This window comes from Schistosoma mansoni, chromosome 7 (assembly GCF_000237925.1).
Source record: "Schistosoma mansoni strain Puerto Rico chromosome 7, complete genome".
NCBI lineage: Eukaryota > Metazoa > Platyhelminthes > Trematoda > Strigeidida > Schistosomatidae > Schistosoma > Schistosoma mansoni.
In genome coordinates, this window is record NC_031501.1 from 8,901,527 (window position 1) to 8,922,961 (window position 21,435).

At 35.1% G+C, this 21,435-nt stretch overlaps 1 protein-coding gene across 1 annotated transcript in view; it reads right to left on the minus strand.

Annotated features, from left to right (window-relative positions):
• The window catches only part of Smp_031680 (nAChR subunit (ShAR1-alpha-like)), a 69,828-nt gene extending 48,745 nt beyond the window's left edge, over nucleotides 1–21,083 (minus strand). The window contains exon 1 of the mRNA XM_018798782.1: nucleotides 20,888–21,083. Coding sequence (XP_018653690.1) covers nucleotides 20,888–20,930 — 43 coding nt within the window. The 5' untranslated portion in view covers nucleotides 20,931–21,083. The remainder of the gene's footprint in view (nucleotides 1–20,887) is intronic.
• Nucleotides 21,084–21,435: the final 352 nt, after the last annotated feature.

The following is a 21,435-nucleotide window of genomic DNA, read 5'->3' on the forward strand; positions in this document are numbered from 1 at the left end:
TGGCTCGACACAGCTGAGTGAACACGGGATCGAAACCCGTCAGGGAGCATCAGTTCCCTCAAGATTACAGGTAAACCTTGCTGACGAGTGCCAAGTAGCACGAAACCCAGGTCCAGGGTTTCCTGTTGACCACCTCCAACCACCACCTTACCTCAATATATATAGTGCACGCAGTGTCGAGCCGCCTATACTGGTGGCCACTTTGCAACTTGATCGATAGCATTCGATCAGCACTAAGAAGGATTTGACACGCATGACATTGATCACCACCCAGTGATCAATCAATTGTAAAGACAACTTTTCTTTAGATTTTGTTATTCAATGATAATTTAGGGATTGTCAGTTTATGATGAATACTATCTTTAAAATAAGATAACCATTTTGATGGAGTTTTGTTCTCTGAGCTGGATGGTTTGGTCGTGGAGGTTTCATCGTTCTTCTGAACGACATCATTAGCACAAACTTTGGGCCACTTCCATATGTAATCACCGAAAAACCACTGCTTTTATAAACCAAATATTAATTCAAACATCGAGATTGTCTTTCCTTGAAGAATTGAATTTAGTTAGTGAGCAGTGAGTTCTTGTTTGAGGATATTTAACAATCCTCTCTTATGACAACCATTAGAAATTGAGCAAAAGATCACTCAGTTTGAATATATTATTCCACAATTTCAATTTTATTCATTTCGTGATATGTTATCCTAATCATCAACTGTCCTTCATCTAACTCTATTCTGAATCCAACAAAGAGTAGCAGTTCCCTTTAATATGAAAGATTCCCTTTGTTTCTGACAGTGATAAACCAGTAGGATACTTATATCAAATAGGGTTTTCTGGGAATTATCACCAACCAACTCGATGTTAAGCGTTAGCGCGCGCAAGACCAAACGTCCTGGGTTCGAATCCCGCGTAAGGGGTCGTCGATGCGAAGTGCTGAGGAATACCATACTAGGACAAAACGGCCGCCAAGTTTTCCATCATAGTCTAGCTTCTAAACTAGTTTATAATTATAATTACTAGAACATCATAGATAAATTCATCTTATTCTGTTTATATCTCCGTTCTCATTCACTTTAAGATGATAAAGGGAACTATATGTATGAAAGAGATAGAAAGTTTTATTCCTTAGTTAAATAAAATGTAAACATCCTATTGATTGATTACAGAACTAACAACTAATGTCATTTATAAGATCAATTAGTGAAATGATAGTAAAATTTTTTCATAGTTGAAATCATGAGTTAAATGAATCTAGACCATCATGGGAAACCTGGCAACACTGGACGGCCGTTTCGTCCTATTATGGGACTCCTCAGCAGTGAGCATCCAAGATCCCGCACCCACGAAATTCGAACCCAGGATCTACCAGCTTCGGGCCGGAGCACTTAACCGATAGACCACTGAGCCGGCACCCAACGGTGTTAATGTCTAACTTCAACTGATCCACGAAGTTGAGAAACCGTTCACCAATTGTCTTCGGTGAGTTGATATCTCTACAAAATTTATTCGTTTTAATAATTTAATCTTAGATCAACAAAGAACTATACTAAGTTAAGCAGTATAGTAAGCAGCATATGACAATTTAGATATAAATAGAATATTGACCGAACTAATTCCCTTTATTCTGATCGAATCCTAATCATCTATGTTTCACTATATACTGATTGAAAATTGAACATATGGAACTCAGAACAACTGTATGTCAATCAATATCAAAGTCATAGTCTTCAGTACGAACGTCAATACAGTCAGTTCTACTTTGCGGAGCTGAAATGTGGAGAACTACTACAACCATCATCAAAAAGGTACAAGTGTTTATAAACATTTGTTTACGCAACATACTCAATATTCGTTGACCGGATACCATCAGCAATAGCCTACTATGGGACAGAACAAACTAACTTCCAGTTGAAGAGGAAATTATGAAAATACATTGGAAGTGGTTAAGACACACATTGAAGAAATCATCAAACTGTACAACTAGACAAGTGCTAACGTAGAATGCTGAAGGGAAACGAAATAGAGGCAGACTAAAGAACACACTACTTCGAAAATCGGAAACAGATATGAAAACAATAAATAGCAACTGGAAAGGATTGTTCAGTACAGGTTTAGATGGCGAATGCTAATGGTCGTCCTATGCTCCTGGACAAGGGTTACAAGCGTAAGTAAGTAATTATGCTCCTATAAAAAGATTTATTCTATATGATGATTATTTTTTTCATTGGAGTTTTGAAGCATTAACGTAAATTCATAATCAGTGTAGTTAAATGTATCGGATTAACTACGTGAATCGATAGTCCTAGTGTGGTATGTACTATTGATGTCAACAGATATAAGTAGTATATATCATCAATCGAAAGTGAAATCCCAAGTGGTAGAAGGTTAAGAAGATTAAAGAAAAGTGAACGAGAATAGGGGATGATTGGTGAGGAAACGAAGGAACAATGAAGTGTGAGATGATTGATTGACATTTCGCAAGTGAATTATTTACTGTATGATCCTCGGACTTTAAATTTGAATGTCCTTACTTGTGTTCTCGTTCACTACACTAAGTTCGATTTTCGATGCATTCATGAATCTTTTAATCGACAGTTTTACATTCGTTTTTTTAACTATAGTTATCAGTTGTAAAGAAAAAAGTACGATTCATGGGGCAACGTCAGGAGATTCACTCCCATAGTAGCTAGTGAATGGTTCATACGCCATTTAATCCCTCAAGATACTGAAACCAGCCCATGTGCACCATTGGTTTGGAATCAGTGTTTTCAAACTTATCTAGGTGGATCCTCCATATCCACCAACCCGGTTAAGCTCCTGCCGGACATTCGCCTTTCGTCCTCTCAACTTCGTAAACAACACCATGGTCATTAGAATGCCGTGAGTAGGACTTCCCTGGTAGTGGCTGTATACTCTTGGTCATGTGAAAGCATTTGGAAAGGCAGAGCTAACTCTTCCCACCCTCGACTATACCAGGGAATTTGTGAACTAAAAACAGACCTGAGTCTGACATTCATTCAAAACCAGAAACTACAAGACAAGTGTTTTGTCTTAATCTGTAATTCCTCAACAGTGTACATCCACAACCTCAGATCCTGATCCAGGATTCGAACCCAGAACTTTTTATTTCCTATTCAAATTTTCATTTAAAACATAACAGTTTGGTATCATTAACCATTCATGTACATATTAAAGCTTATCAAAGTTTCTCTAATCATTTGATCAGAAATCTTTCTAACCATTTTAAGTGATTGATTTGACTCTCTTTTTTAGTGTTTTTTCATTTCCCTTACACCTTCAACGACAAGAAAAGAAAAAAAAGTGAAGACCGAACCATTTGGTTTTCTTCGTCTTTAGAGAAATAAGTCGAATTTCGTCTTTATAAATAAATAAATTGAATTACTTTATACACTTTAAGTCTTCTTTTTCTTTTTTTTCTTTTTTTCCCGTACAAACCGACTTTATTCAGTTTTGTTTAATTAAAGTTTGTCTTTTTCTTTTTCTTTCGTTTCTACGCTGTTTTCTTTGAAAAAAAAACATTTTTTTAAAAGTTCGTTGTATGAGTATAGGTGAGCACATGTGAGTGCACGTGTATACGTGCCGATGCCAAATCAAAGTGTTTAGTTGTTTATTTTATTTGTTTTTTTTTGCGTTAGCAACTATGAATAATCTAATCAAATTTGCATAATGTATGAACCATGTTATTTGGGTTATTTTGTCTATCTATTCATGAGAGTAAGATGGTGGAGAAGATTTGTAGCTTAGGTGGGTGGGTGATTTTGATGTAGGTTTGTTCTCTGAAGGACGATGAAAACTCCACAATCAAACCATCCAGGTCAGAGAACAAACCTACATCAATATTCATGAGAGTATTTCATTCTGTTTAGCTTTATAATTGTGAAAATGACTTTTATGAAGGATATTTATGTATTAATAGTATTTAACCATAACTATGTGAACAATGTTTACAATAGTGCATCATGAGGCAATCCCTAACTTAAAATCCGAAAGGAAAATGGAAAAAGAGGAAGGCCAAAGAATAGATTACGTTGGGAAATAGAAGCAGATATGAAAAGGATGAATAACAACTGGAAAGGACTACCCAGGACAGAGTTGGATGGTGAATGCTGGTGAGCGGCCTATGCTCCTCCACGAGGGGTAACAGGCGTAAGTAAGTAAGTAATGTGAACAATGTTGAGATTCAGTATTTGGATTCCATATCTGTATGACAAATTGTTTGATGAAACTATAAATCATTCATAATAGAAATGGCTGGGATACATGATATATATAGTTAGCCACTATATACTCAAATTCATCTGGACGTTTAGTACAGTACAGCATAGAGACAAATCAAGGTATAACTTCAGTTCATGAAATCATTGATAGTTGTACTGAACTGTGTATTTAGACCGAATGATTATGTTATACACAAATATTATGATCAATGAACATGAATTGGAAAAGTTTCTATTACAGTTAATGATTGCTGAAAGTAACATCTACTCAATACAAGTACATTCAAGCATATCGATGGCAACTATTAACTGGTGAAATTATAATCATTTGGTAATAGCTATAACAGTGTTCGGCGTTTTAACCAGGTTGATGGACATGGAAAGTTCACCTAGAGAAATTGGAAAAACCTGATTCCAAACCAATGGTGCACACGGGCTGGCTTCAGTATCCTAAGGGAACAAATGGCGTATGAATCAATCGTTGGTCACCGGCTACCATGGGACTGCATCTCCTCACCATGCTCCACTGTCTTGTGGATTAGACCTCTAGATCAAAGGCTGTGGGTGTGGCCCCCTAAGAAAAGCACCTGCTTCAGTTTGGGTACCTGGGCAGTATCACAGCCCTCATACAACTCAAATAAGATTTGTGTGGTGCATATATATCTGGTCCCCCTTTGTACCAATATTTATGTGTTTAAATAAATAAATAAAAACGATTTATTTGCTACTTCATCAAATAAATAATCAAGGCTTAATATAGAGATCTTGAAATTATTCATAGTTATCCGATTTATCAGCTTTGATGTTGATTATTTTTTCATAAGGAATCATAATTTTAAGCATATTTATTAGCTTATCTTATCACGAATAATTATTCTTCGTATATAATTGCATCATATGCTTACTGGTGATGGGCTTCAAGATACAGATTCTAAAGTTCTAGTGAGAAACCATGTCCAGTGTAATTCAACCATTTCAGGTTGTAGACACTTATTCACTTCACTCAACGGAAGACTGTTAAGCAATGTTGTGAACTGTTTAAAGTTAGACAAGTGTATTATTGAATATCAGCTGAATGGTCTAGAGGTTAAGCGTTTGCGTGTGAGACTCAAGTTCCTGGATTCGATCCTCAATGGTGAAGCTGTAGGTGAGTACTGTTGGAGAAATCTTTACAAGAACAAAACGACTTGTTTAGTCCCTCTTGACTCACTATGATGATCTAGCTAAGATTAGTTGATGATATAAACTATGAAGTTTTTATAGAAATGGCGACGACCTTGAAAGATGTCAGAGTGACCTTGAGAGACTTCAAGAGTCAAGAAAAGGTTATAACTTAGTGTGAGGAATGAGGACTGATAGTTGAAATAGGAAGTTAAGTTGAGTAATTAAAGTAAGAATTCAGATTGCCTAACCTAAAATGTTGAAATGATATTTAACCATATGAATGAATGGATCTCGTGATCAAATCTAAGACTTGCTATCTTAGATCACATTGACTAGTTTATATATTATGAACTCGTTAACGTAATGACATAATTACTATGTACAATCTAACAACATGAAGTCCATTTCTGTTACATTTTTGACTATTTTTTTAAGTTTTTATTTACACCTCTTATTTGAGTACAATAATTAAGTTAGTTGGATCCCGGTCAGCTCAATGGTCTATAGGTCAAGTCTTCGCGAACGAGACCGAAAGTCCTGGATTCGAGTCTTCTTGGTGCGAGACCGTGGATGAGCACTGCTGGTGTCTCATACTAGGACGAAACAACCATCCAAGTCTTTTCAAGTTTTCAGTGATGGTCTAGCTTACATCGATTCATGAAGTCAACTGTGAAAATACTACCATCTCCACAAATCCTCATTTTGATAAGAGGAATTTAATGGTTGAATTCATGAGTCAATTTAAGCTAGACCACCATGGAAAACCTGGAAGCACTGGACAGCCGTCTTGTCCTATTGTGGGACTTCGTAGTGGTTCTAGAGGTTAAGCGCTCGCTAGAGAGACTGATAGATCCTGAATTCGAATCTCGCAAGGTGAGATCGTGGATGAGCACTACTGGGGAGTCTCAAAATAGGAGGAAACGGCCGTCCAGTACTTCCAGGTTTTCCATAGTAATCTAGCTTCAATTGACTCATTATTTCAAGTATAATATGTATATCAACTGAAGAACCGATCAATTAATTCACATGTACAGAATATACATGATAGTTTTCATACCACCCGTTGTGTTTTATACATTAATACAACTGAGAATATAAAGAACCTGAATAGTAACAAACATGTTCACTCATTGGAATCTTCATTAATATACAAAAACATAGGTAATGCTTCTTTATCTCCATTATACACTGTTACTATGACTACATACATGAATATCAATTACAATCTTGTAATTTATCATTGAAAGTTATTACATAATAGTTCTTGAAGGGTGAACAGCATGAGATAAGTTAGATCACATCAATGAAATGACTAATATAAGTTGTATTCTGTTGTAATGGTTTAGTTTAAGTACATAGATAGATATGTGTTAGTTATGTGCGGCCTATGCTCCTCCACGAGGGGTAACAGGCGTAAGTAAGATATGTTTCTTTTTTTTCCAAATATTTGGATAGAAATAATTCAATAGTATATGGATTTTGTTAATCATCATTCAGGACTACAATTGATCAGTCTCTCTCTTATTAGCATATATGCATCCTGTACGAACTGCTACGATATTTCCTTAAGTCACGAGCATTCTAAGCAAAAATGGTTGATGGCTAGTAGTGGAATCCAGTTTTATACGCCTTTTGTCCGAATTAAAACTTGTTAGCTAGATGTATTTACATCCAAGAGTTGATATTAACGTAATGGCGTTTGAAGTGGACGGTACTGGGTTCGAGTTCAGGAGTGATCATCAACTCTAGTATGTGATAGGTATATCCAACTGATGAGTCCCAAATAGAACTGGATTGCACTGCCCTCCACCATTATCTCAGCTTATCATTTAGAAGTGTTTTAGAAATTAAAAACTTATAAAGTTGGGTATAATGAAGTGAAACTCACACCTTTGTTCATTGACCCCTAGGAAAACTCATATATATGAGCATTTCCTATTGAACTATGCGTCAATGCGTAGTTTCTATAAACATTTGTTTATCTTTTCTCTTTGGTGTCAATTAGAAAGTTACATTATATGGAATAATGCATGGTTTGGTTGTATATGTTCCATGTAAGGAAAGATTTATTCAGAAACTGACCACGCTGTAAGTATGCGCATGTCAATGAACTAATCAAACTACAGTTGATCTCTGAGTGATCAGATAAAGTATTAAAATACGATACTGTATAAAATATGAATCCCAATTTCGATGAAGTTCTGTTCTCTGAGCTGGATGGTTCGATTGTGGAACTTTCATCGTTTTTTTCTAAACGACATCATTAGCAAAAACTTCTATCATCCACCTGAGATACAAATCTTCTGCACCATCTTAATATCAATCCCATCTTACATTTTAAATGATAGTTAAAAGTGAATTTTCAATGAAGATCATGAATTGATCCATGTTAAACCATCATTGAAAACCTAGAAGCACTGGACGGCCGTTTTGTCCCTTTATGGGATTCCTCATCAATGCGGAACCACATTACCGACACTATTGTAAGAAACTAAATATAAACTTGAAATTTTCACGCATCACGTTGACCACTGTGTACAGAAAACATCAAATTCAATAATTTTTTGATGCCTTTAACTGGTTAGTGAATTTCCAAATTTACAATTAACTGTAATCATCTTAAAACAAATCATTTCTACCACATATTACTATTCATCAGAGGGGGTTTTGTGGAGAATTTAGTATTTTCATAGTTGAAATCATGAGTCAATTGAAGCTAGACCACCATGGAAAATCTGGAAGCACTGGACGGCCGTTTCGTCCTATTGTGGGACTCCTCAGAGGCAGTGCGCATCCACGATCTCGCACACGCGAGATTCGGACCCAGGAACTGCCAGTCTCGAGCCAGAGCCCCTAACCGATAGACCACTGAGCATCCTATCTACTATTCATTCAATAGAAGGTTAGTTAATATTTGGATTCTTTAAAGCAAAAACAACTTTTTATAAATATCTTTTCTTCATGCTGTTCATGATATTTTATGCACAGACTCCCTGGAAATTTGACCAAATTTCATTGAGAATACAAACTATGAAGAATAAAGAATCACTGATAGGCCCTGGTTTCGAATCTAGTGAGGCAGGATCGTGGATGCGCACTACTGAGGAGTTCCACAATAGGACGAAACGACCGTCCAATGCTTCCAGGTTTTCCATGATGCTCTACCTTCCAATGACTCCATGATTTTCAACTCTATAGGAATCACTTAATAATCTTTCAAAGTGCATACTTGACTCAAAAGTATCTACTATTCAATACATCAGCAATGTTGATAGTTTATTTAAAACAATAGCAATAAGAATGATTCCTTATCAAATTATGTAATGAATAGTATATGAGTATTAGAAGGAACAAGTCATTTACACTATGATGATAACATTACACATATTCAGATATCAATCATATGTAATTTAAGTTTAAAGTAAGGGTAGATTGTACATAGATGGAGTGTAATGTCGATGTTAACAGCTGAAGTAATCGTCAACCTTTCTAATGTTCACTACATTTGTTATATCCAGCCCTTTTCGTCAGTTTTCCATACATTTAGTGAATGTTATACATTAGACTGTATACTTTAAGCCTCAATTACGGCTGTATTTATGTTTTTCATTCAGTATCTATAAGTCAGTTTACTATGGATGTAGTGAATGAGGACATAAGTAGGGACACTCAAATGTATTTGAATACGAAATTCTACAATCTTTTAGTAGAATTTGAGAATCATACAGGAAATAATTCATTTGCAAAATGTCAATCAATTGTCTTAGACTTGATTGTTCCCTCATTTCCATGCCAATCACTCTTTGTGCTCATTCTCTTCTCTTCGATCTTCTTAACCTTCTACTACCAGATATTTCACTTTCGATTGTTGATACATACTACTTCTATCTATTGACACCTGTAGAACACACCACATGGATATATTTATAGCCGACATATGTTAATAATTTTAACCTCTTTCAATAAAACCATTACTAAAGATTATATCTTAACATGAAGCGTTTGCCTTAAAAAGATAATGGATGGATAACCTCAGTTACGTTAACTGGTATTTCTCCCCTTTTTTTTCAATTTCAGGCAAATATTCCAAAAAAACTGGTTTACCTATGACAATCTTTAGTTTCATTTGTGACCATATTATGTAAGCAAGCCGGTTGATGTAGTATGTTAAATATGGGAAAAAACAACTATCCAGTGCTTGATCACCAAAGATTAATCTAAATTTCCAATGATTTGAACAAAAAAACTTTCTATTCTACTGTATGATTGTTTGTTCAAGTGTAATGATCGTAATTATCTATATCAATTCACTTCAATGCTGAATAACTACATATATAGTGTACATTGAACAAATGAAACATTATAGCTGATAAGAGACTGATCAATTGTAGTCCTAAACATCAATGAGAAGATTCAAACAAGCAATACTAAGTGAATTCGAACTTCACTCCATTGCACAAGCAATTGGCTATTAGGATTCAGTGACTAAGTGGATAACGTGATGGCGTTCGAAGCGAACCGTATTGGGTTCGAGTCTCAGAATGAACATCAACAAGTCTGAAATGCAGGTACATCCAGCTAACGAGTTCGAAACAGGACGACACGCGCGTCAATCTGGATTCCACTGCTAGCCACTATCCATCTTTGCTTAAAATGAAACATTGGTTGATAGCCTAAATGAACACAGATAGATAGGTAGATAGATAGACAGATAGATAGGCATGAATATTGACAAGTCTGAGATGCAAGTACATCCAGCTGACGAGTCCAAAGTAAGACGAAACTCCCATCCTGGATCGCACTATTAACCACCATTCATTTAAGCTTATATTACTTGTAACTTAAAGTAATATCTAAGCAATACGCACAGTATGCACATAAATACCAATAAAGACAGTGATCAATTGCCATCCTAACACATCAATGGGAAGATTCAAACAAAACAATACCCAATGAATAGAAATGAAATATTGAATATTGAAATCATACTGTTTTGAATGTTTCAATATATCTATATATCTATATTGAACATATTGAATAGTTTACTTTTCAAATACCCATATTTCAATCTTAACTATCATCTATTCTATTTCTAATAATAAAAGAAGAGAAAGAAAAAGAAGAAGAAACAATCAGTGGGCAATTGTAGTTTGGTTTGTTTTCCTTTTTATCTAATAATAGGATCATTTGAAAGAAAGAAAAGAAACAACAAAACAAAACTATTGTTGATTAGCTGTTGATTTTTTATCATGGTTTCAAAACAAAAGATTGTTTGAATTCATTTAGTATTGTTATGGTTGAATCTTGCGATTGATGTGTTAAGATTGCAATCGATCGGTCTCTTTCTGGTATATGTGCATACTGTGCGTATTGCCTTGATATAGCCTTAATTCACAAGCATTATAAGCAAAAGTGGTTAGTGGCTAGCAGTGGAAACCAGGACGCGCGTTTCGTCCTATTTGGGGCTCGTCAGCTAGATGTACCTGCATCTGAGACTTGTTGATGTTCACTCTGGGACTCGAACCCAGTACCATTCGGTTCACACGGCATCACGTTATCCACTCAGCTACTAAGTCCTGATAACCACTTACTTGTGTAATGGGTTGAAGTTTAAATTCACATGATATTGTTTGTTTGAATCTTCCCATTGATGTTTAAGACTACGATTGATCAGTCTCTTTATTGATATATATGTGCATACTTTAAGTATTGCCTTGATATAGCCTTAATTCATAGATTGAATATGAACTCTGAGATATGACAGGTATATCCAGCTGACGAGTCTGAAATAGGACGAAACGCGTGTCAAACTGAATTCTACTAGTAGCCACTATCCATCTTTGTTTATAATGCTTGTGAATTAATGACAATATCGAGGCAATCCGCACAAGATACACATATACTAATAAGATATTGATCAATTGTAGTCCTCAACATCAATAGGGGAGATATAGGACAAGTAAAAATATAATTAAAGATTTTAAAATAATATCAACGCTTCATATTTTGTCTGAGGTTATCCACAACGATTTCAATGTTCTTTATGTCGATGGCTTTCAGTATTGCTTTCAGCCGAGTTTCTATTCATTTGATGGCCATATATTGTATATTGAAGTATACTTAAATTTCAATATATTTGTTTTTTATCCTGAAGGTTGGCCAGTGTGTCATCGAATACTTTCGAAGTAACCATTCCCCAAAACCCAATTACACTTGATAGAAAAACTCTGTAAGAGGTGAAAACTTTCACCTACCTAGGCAACATCATTGATGAACGTGAAGAATCCGATGCAGACGTAAAGACGAGGATTGGTAAAATAAGCGTAGCATTTCTACAGTTGGAGAGCATACGGAACTCAAAACAACTGTATGTCAACCAATATCACTATCACCATCTTCAAAACGAACGTTAAGACAGTTGTACTGTACGGAGCTGAAACTTCGAGAGCTACTACAACCATCATCAAAAAAGTACATTTATTGATTTTAAAAAATTGTCCACGTAAGATATTGAATATCAATTTCCAGCTGAAATAACAATTATTAAAAGACGTTAGCAGTCGATAGAACACATAATGAAGAAATCATCAAACTTCATTACTAGACAACCATTAAAATGGAATCGTGAAGCGAAACGGAAAACTGGAAAGTCGAAAGACACACTAAATCGAAAGTCGGAAACATTCATGAAAAGGATGAATCAGAAATGGAAGTAAGTATAAAGGACTGCCCAAGACAGAAGTGAATGGAGAATTTTGGTGATCGACCTATGCTCCTTGACGAGGGGTATTCCAGAATCTTTAATTGAAATGTTTTATACAACTTACACTCGACTATCCACACATACCCATTAGATAAATAGAAAAAATGGATACAAAAAATTTGGATAAATCACACATATTGAACATTCAAATGTTCCTTATGACCTTAACTATTAGTTCACACCAATTATTTTCCTATCTCTTCAATCAGTTTACTGTTAACCATTTCATTGAATCAATGAATAACGTTCAGACCCATTTTTTTCGAAAAAACAAACCCAGTTTTTACTGTTTCCATGATATATGACCAATTGCTTCTAAGTTTTATGATTTAAATTAAATCTAGAAAAAAGAGGATTGAAAAATTGAGAAAGTGAGTGTGTGCGGGGGGAAGGGGGTGGTGGAGAGAGAGAGAGTGAGGTGAGTGATATTACCTAGTAAAGTATAGAAAAAGTAATTATTGAAAGTCAATAAATCAATCATTATTTCTATTAACCCTTATTCTTTATTATCATTGATAAATTAAAGTATATTTAATATATAAGCAAAGATGAATAGTGAAATCCAGTATGATGAGCGTTTCATCCTATTTGGAACTAGTCAAATGGATATACTCATCACACCTCTGAGTTGATGTTCACACTGGGACTCGAACCCAGTATTGTTCGCTTCAAACGCCATCACGTTATTCATCTAGCTACTAAGTACTGGGTTAGAGTCATAGAGTGAACATCAACTCTGAGATTTGACAGGTACATCCAGTTGACGAGTTCGGAACAGGACGAAACACACGTTAAACTAGATTCCACTACTAATCACTATTCATCTTTGTTTATAAAGCTTGTGACTTCAGGCAATATCGTGACAGTTCGCATAAGATGCACGCAAATCACTAAAGTGCATCACAAGACAAGTGCTAACTTGGAATCGTGAAGGGAAACAGTAAAGAGGAAGGCTAAAGAACACAGTGTATCCAGAATTGGAAGCAGACACGAAAAGAATGAATAACAACTGGAAACAATTGGACAGAATAGTTGGATAGAGTTGGATAAAGAATGTTGGTGGTCAGTCTATGCTCCTCCACAGGGGGTAACAGACGTAAGTAAGTAAGTAAGTAAGTAAGTACAAACAATAAGCTTCAACGGGATATCATATTAATCCATGAGAAAAGTCATTAAAATAAGTTTAACTGATCAATTAAATGAACAGTATGATTACCTAATGATTAAAACATAACTATATAAGAATCGCTCTGTTTTTCCCCTTCGACTTGTTTCATCAAAGCTAATTATTTCTTTGGAAGAAAGCCTAATTAAACTGACATTACAATGATTAGTTATAGACTTAACTGATCACTATTACCGCAAAAACATCAAATCATTTTACACAGAATTGACAGTTACTTTCATTGAAATTAATTAAGTATTGAATATATTTAGTAGGATGGTGGTGCAATATCGTAGATTGGTTGGGATTAGACATTAACACCATTGGATGCCGGTCAACACAATTGTCTAGACATTAAGCGTTCGTCCACGAGATCAAAGGTCGTGGGTCCGAATCCCACTTGGAAGGGATCGTGGATGCGCACCTCTGAGGAGTCCTGTACTGAGTACGTCACAGAATTAACTAGTTAATTATATTGTTAGTATCTTAGTGAAGATTAAACTACGGGTAACTTCTGAGAACTATTCACGGACTAATTATTCAGTAACTAGATTGTGTATATCTATATTCCTTTTATTATAAGCTTCATTTTAACCTACAAACTATGATGATGCGATTTACTGTTCTTAAGTGATGCCCACTTCATTAATTACAGTCTCCCACAATCAAAGCCACTTTTGGTTATTTCCTGTACAAATGTTATTTTCTATTTTATGGTACGATGTGGTCTGTTTGGTTAGTATATAAATCAAGTATGTTTGACTAGTATAGTGGATGCTGGCATCGATGTTCTGGACTTAACAGGCAAGGCTAGGCGGATATAAGGACCAATAGAGACTCTAGACTGCTCGTACGGGTTTTATACGTCATTGGTCCGGTTTGACAATTCACTGTTCTCTAATTCGCGTAATCGTCACATGTTATTTGTCTATCTATGTGCAGTATGTCGTCAGTGATATTAGTCCACAGATATGACTATAAATGTGAACTCGACTGAAAGAACCGAAATTTGAGGATGGATGAAATTTGAAGAATATAAGGGAAATTAATAGCAACATAACATTTAAGCAAATCGGTAAACAGGAATACAAATACAATTGAAGATACCGAAACCCATGAAGACGACCAACATCAAAGAAAGCTATCAGGATAATCTGATATGTCACTTATGGAATAACTAAAAAACAGCTGATTTCTAGATAGTGTAAGCGCCAGTGATGTTACTTAGAACGACAATAAAAGGTTTACAGTGAAAAGATTTTAATTTGGATGACTCAAAAAACATTGAAAGGATCTTGTTGGGTCAGAAAATTTCCCCATTATTTCAAAAGAGGTTAAAATCATGTAATGGAAACATTGTAAATGAACTTGATAAAGAGATTCATGCAAAAGAAAGAGGGATTCTCAATAAAATTATCTCTCTCAGTATAAAGTTGCGGAGATTGTTGAGTTTTAATTGAGATCATGAAACTATCAATGTCTAGAAATTATACGTTAGGGCACGAGACCAAGGGTCTTCGGTTTGGATCCAGCATGCGGGATCATGAATGTGAACTGCTGAAGAGCTAAATACTAGGACGAAATGGCCGTTCAGTGCTTCTAGGTTTTCAATAGTGGTCGGTCATTGATCAGTTCATGATCCATGATCCAGTTTTTACATTGACTACTATATCGTGAAGGACTAAGTTATAGATCAATGATTCACATCTTTGAACTTGATTTTGTTTCAACTAAATGCTTATCACTCAATTGATTAAAATATTTTAAAAAAACTGAAATAGCTTAGCTACCAGTTTGTTCTCGTTTGTTTCTATCCATCGGTTATTTACATTGTGTAAAAACAGTTTTCTAATTGATTAATCACTGAATCATTTGCCTAGTCTCTCAGCACTGCTCTAATTCTATCCATCAAGTTACATTATGATCACTAATCTTACTGACTTAACATTACATTTCTTGTATCTTAATGCTAGGTGGTTTGAAGTAGTTGACAAAGAAATCAAAACCTAGGTTTCGTACTCTCTGAAACTTGTTAACATAGCTTACATACATACTGGTGGGGGGTAGGAAATTCGATCAACACTAAAGGATTAGATAGACATAATATAGGTCACTATTCAGTGATTATTCAATTGTATATATCAACAGAAAAAGCTTATTGGTGATGTAGCAAACTTTGAAGCCTGGTGAAAGCACCAGTTTCCTCAAGAAAAATAAAACTTTCCTACGTGAAATATGCTAATCAGCATATCAGACATATCTCTCCATACAACCTTTTATTATTCTATCTGGTACTCATCAACAAAACATATTTATAACTTTCAAAGAATTGATACTGTAGTGTCTGTTACTTATATCAACATAAGTAGTATATAAAGCTAGTCTGGAATAAAATGTCTGACAGTAGAAGGTCAAGAAGATCTAGGAGGAAGGAACAGGATTAGAAAGCAATTGGTATGGAAATGCAATAACAATGAAAGTCTGGGACGATTGACTGATATTTGCATAAGGAACAGTAAAGTTTGAGACAATTGATTAACATTTTGCAAATGAAATATTGATAATATAGTTCTCAGATTTTAGTGTTGAAATACATTTGATTGTTCCCACTGGTGTTCTTGTTCACTTCAATACTCTTTATACAATCCCATCCTGGCGAACTAATCACTAATTTACTCTGATTTCAAATGGTCACTTACATAACTAATATATATACACTGATTGACCACAGAGTAGTTGTTTAAATCGAATAATCGGAAAGGTTTTTGTGAAGATTTCAGTATTTTCATAGTTGAAATCATAAGTCAAATGAAGCTAGACCACCATAGAAGACCTGGAAGCACTGGAAGGCCGTTTCGTTCTATTGTTGGACTCCTCGGAAGTGCGCACTCACGATCCCGCCTCACGAGATTCGAACCCAGGACCTACCAATCTCGCGCCAGAGCGCTTAACCATTAGACCACTGAGCCGGTTGGCATCCAATAGTGTTAATGTCTAACTTCAACCAATCCACGAAGTTTGAGCAACCGTTTATCGATTGTTTTCAGTGAGTTGATATCTCACAACAGATGTGGTTGAACTCCACTGGTCACTGCTTACCGTTGGATGCCAGCTCAGTGGTCTATCGGTTAAGTGCTCTGGCGCGAAACTAGTAGGTCCTGAGTTCGATTTTCGTGAGGCGGGATCGTGAATCCGCACTGCCACTGAGGAGTCCCATAATAGGACGAAACGGCCGTCCAGTGCTTCCAGGTCTTCCATGGTGGTCTAGCTTCAATTGACTCATGATTTCAACTATAAATTGAATAAGTTGGTAAACTTCTTGTTTATTAACTAATATGTTCTATATGAGAATGAAAGTTGTTTTCTATGATACATTATTATCAAAATAGGGATTTGTGAAGATTATCATTATTTTAATAGTTCAATTCATAAATTGGTCTAAGCAAGATCATCATTGAAAACTTGTAAGATCGCTGAACCTAGATGTTAAACGTTTGTGTACGACACTGAAGGTCCTGATTTCAAGTCCCGAGTTCACCATCACGGGTGCGCACTGCCGAGGAATCCCATAATGAGATGAAACAACCGTTCACTACTTCCAAGTTTTCAATGATGGTCTTGCTTAGATCGATCCACTGATGAATTCAATTATTAAGATACATTATGAGTTTATTTTAAACAATTTATATGGTTATTTTATTTGTTTTTATGGGTGTAGATGTGTATATGAAAGGGAAGTAGTCGTAGTTGTAGTAGTAGTAGTAGTCGTAGTAGTAGTAGTAGTAGGAGGAGGTGGAGGTGGAGGAGGAGGAAGAGGAGGAATAAAAATTGCACAATGATCTCGACAGTTTATTGCTTAAGTTTTAACTTTTTTTCCCAATATAAGTAGTACGGTTAGTGTTAGTAAAAGTAGTAATGATAATACTACTAATAATAATGTCATATTTAATTAAGGAAATAACCCTTATTTGATGAATGACATAAAGTTTTTGTACTTCTCATCATGTAGATTGTATCTTACAATTAAAATGAGAGGTGGTAGTTTTATGACTAGAATGTTTTATTCTTTCCTTTTCTTTGTCCCCTTTTTCTTTTTTAATGGGAATGAATTCGATTAAGTTAACTTTATAAATCATAGTTGTCTTATTACAAGCTGACTATTCATCTCATGTTGATAGGTAGGAGATAGACTTGGAATGAATAAAAGCTATAGACCTAGATTTTATGATACTTATTTACTCTTCATCAAGGCCCCCAAATGCCCTGTTACGGCCGAAAGTGGGGAGAGTCCGTTCTCCCTCTCGAAACGCTCTCACATGGCCACGCGAATATATAGTCTCTGTCAGGGAAGTCCTACTCACTGCATTCTCACAGCATTACTGTTGTTAACGAAATTGAGAGAACGAAAAGCGAATGTCCGGCTCTTTAACCGGGTTAGTGGACACGGCGAGTCCACCTAGGGGAGTTGGAAAACCCTCATTCCAAACCAATGGTGCACATGGGCTCCAGGATCCTGAGGGAACAAATGGCGTATGAATCAATCATCGGTTACCGGCTACAATGGGACTGTATCTCCTTACGATGCTCCACGGCCTTGTAGACTAGACCTTCAGGTCAAAGGCTCGAGGTGTGGTCCCCTAAGAAAACCACCTGCTTCAGTCTGGGCACCTGGGCAGTATCACAGCCCTCACACAAATCGAATGAGATTTGTGCGGCGCATATTTATCTGGTGCTTCATTGTACCAATATTTATGTGGTTAAATAAATAAAAATAAATAAATAAATACTCTTCACCAAGACCTCCTTGTTATCTTTTGTGAGAATGGATGGTTTCTATCGGATTTAACAATATGTCATCTGGATTCATAGATGTTAACTCATCAAATACTGAGTAAATATAACATTGGTCATTTCTATTCAGGTTATAAATTTTAAGTCTGGGTACTGTCTAGCTCTTCTGCAAATGGGATTGAGCTATACTGCTTGGTTTAGGCGTGGGCGGTGTTTGAATCTCCTGTTAAACGAGATCGATCTGGGTTGTCACATGAAGGTCTAGATGATCTCCGGTTCTCCTGAAAACCAATGTAAAGTTACTCTGGCCCACAAGGATATATCATATAACTGTACTCGTCATTCCCTTGTGACTAATCAATATCTTATTTTTTTTATCAAATGTTACCTACATATTTGAACAAACGTGATCACTAACAGTAGTGAAAATGTATAATTCGTCAATAGTGTCGGAATATTTGTTAAATCTGGAATACAGTAACCTGAAACATTCTAGGAATTAGGGGGGAGGGAGGGAGAAGGATGGTAAATGTTATGAAGTATATCCCTAAAATCAAACTATTCATATAAAATAACTCTTGTTACCACACATTCTTAATAATGAGGGGAATTTACTTATTAATAAGTAGTAAGTTTGATCTACAAAGATGTCTTTAATACATTTGTATGAATGATAGAATATATAATCTCTATTTAGCAATAATAAGTCACTTCTAAGCAAAAATGGTTAGTGGCTAGCAGTGGAATCCAGTTTGACGTGTGTTTCGTCCTATTTGAGACTCGTCATCTGAATGTACCTGTATCTCAAAGTTGATTTTCATTCTGGGACTCAAACTCAGTATCGTTCGCTCCAAACGCCATCGCATCATCCATTCAGCTACTAAGTCCTGATAGCCACTTGCTTGTGCAATGGGGTGAAGTTTAAATTCACTTGGTATTGTTTTTTTGAATCTTCCCATTGATGTTTAGGACTGCAATTGATCAGTCTCTTATTGGTATATATGCATACTAAGCGTATAACCTTGATATTATCTTAATTGAAAGAGTTTTTAATGTTTACTATGACGTATTGAGTTTCCAAACATTTTGAACACCAAATTAGTTTTTATCCATTAACGTATATAAATGATCTTCAGTCAACAATATTTTAACAATTAGTCATTTCATATCAGAAGGGGTTTTGTGAATGTTATAGTAATTTCAATAGTTGATGTCATGACCAGTGGAGTTCAACCGGGTCTGTTGTGAGATAGTAACTCGCTGGATTGGTTGAAGTTAGACATTAACACCGTTGGATGCTGCCTTAAAAGTTCTAGAGGTTAAGCGTTAGCGCGCAAGACTCATAGGTCCTGTGTTCGAATCTTGCGAGGCGGGATCGTGTATGAGCGCTGCTGATGAGCCCAACAATAGGATGAAATGGCCGTCCAGTGCCTCCGGCTTTTCCATTGTGGTCCAGCCTCAATTGACTCATGGTCTCAACTATTGAAATTACTGATCTCTTTAAGTTCATTCAATTTAGATTTTTCAGTTTACTTGGTTTTGTAGATCAGTCAATGTTATCTTCATAAACTGAGTCTTGATTTATAAGCGATGCAAGGCAAATCAACAAATGACAAGTCGAAATAGGAAGCTTACAATGACGGTTACATATATATGTATATATATATAACAACCGTTTGATAAATCCTCATCAGAGGTATACCAATTCGTTGATTCACTAAAGAACAGTTTTTATATTTCAATAAAGAAGAGAAGACATCATATCAAAAGAGGATGGAAATGTTGTCCAATGCTTTTTATTTTAATGGTATAAAGATTAGATTCTTACTGTAAAACCTGAAAGATATCTAGTAAGATCATAGATAAACACTATTAGGAATTCTAACACTTAAACAAAACAATTGTCCAATATATTGTGAGTGGTACCCTTACAAATTTTCTTATTTATAACGAATATAATAGACGAATTCACGAGTCAATTGATGCTAGACCACGATTAAAAACCTGGAATCACTGGATGATCACTTTAGTTTTAGTATGAGACTCCTCAGAACTGTGCTTTTAAGACCCCAATCGCGGGACTCGAACCCATTAGCTTAGATTTAGGATTATTTGCATTAATAAGTTTAAATTTGGATCTTAATGATCTGAGTTTTTATCAAACTACTGCGTATACCTTTATCATAAGTGTGGATTATGTAACACAAGGAACGATATTCTACAAATGTACCTGAGAAAAATATACAGTACTGAAAGCTCTTCATGTAGAGTTTTATGAAACCATTAAGTATTTGAAAAGCTATAATAATATTGTAAGGAAATAAATCACATAAATTTTTTTAACAATTAAATGTTATTTAACAGTTGAAATCATGAGTCAATTGAAGTTAGACCACTATGAAAAACATGGTAACACTGAACAGCCGTATGGGACTCCTCAGTAGCGCACATACACGATTCTGCACGCGGCAATCGAACACGAAATTTATGATTTTGGGCGCTTTGTAATCTAGTGGTTAAGTGTACACGCGTGAGTCCGATAGATCCTGGGTTCGAATCCCACGAGCGGGATCATGAATGCACACTGCCAAAGAGTATTCCAATACTACGATAAAACGACCGTCCAATCCTTTCAGGTTCAGCCTTCAATTCACTCATGAATTCAACTATTCAATCTCTAGAAAACCCTCTTCTGATATGACAAATATATATTAACTTCTAATATCTATATTAATAAACAAGTAAATAATAACATTATACTTACCAAATAACATAAATAATCCAAATATTTTAATGATTGAATTCATCTTCCAAATTTAGATACTATTTTTAGCAATAATAACTGTATTAAATATTCCTCATTCCATTCATTCATTTATATTCAAATCTTTATATATAAGTAGTATATATATACATAGATTAGTGTATTTAAGTAGTATAGTTTACAAAATTTCAATCTTTTTTTTCAATTCATAAAATATTCTTACAATTAAATCATATTTATTATTCATCAGTTTAAAAAAAAACTTGAAATTTAAATATACACTCTATTCTTATTGGTTCATTTATCCCATGACCTTGAACGGTATAATTTTCAACCAATCAAAAAACATAGAATTTGTCAATTATAAAAATTAAAAAGAAAAGAAAAGAAATTGTCAAATAGTTTTGATCATTGTTATTTCTTATCTATTTTTTTTACTTCAATGAAATATACTACTTAAATGGATATACAAAAGTAACTCTTTTGAAAATGATTTATGATTTATTTTGTTTAGTTGTTGTCTTTTTCCTAAATTGTTAATGAATTAC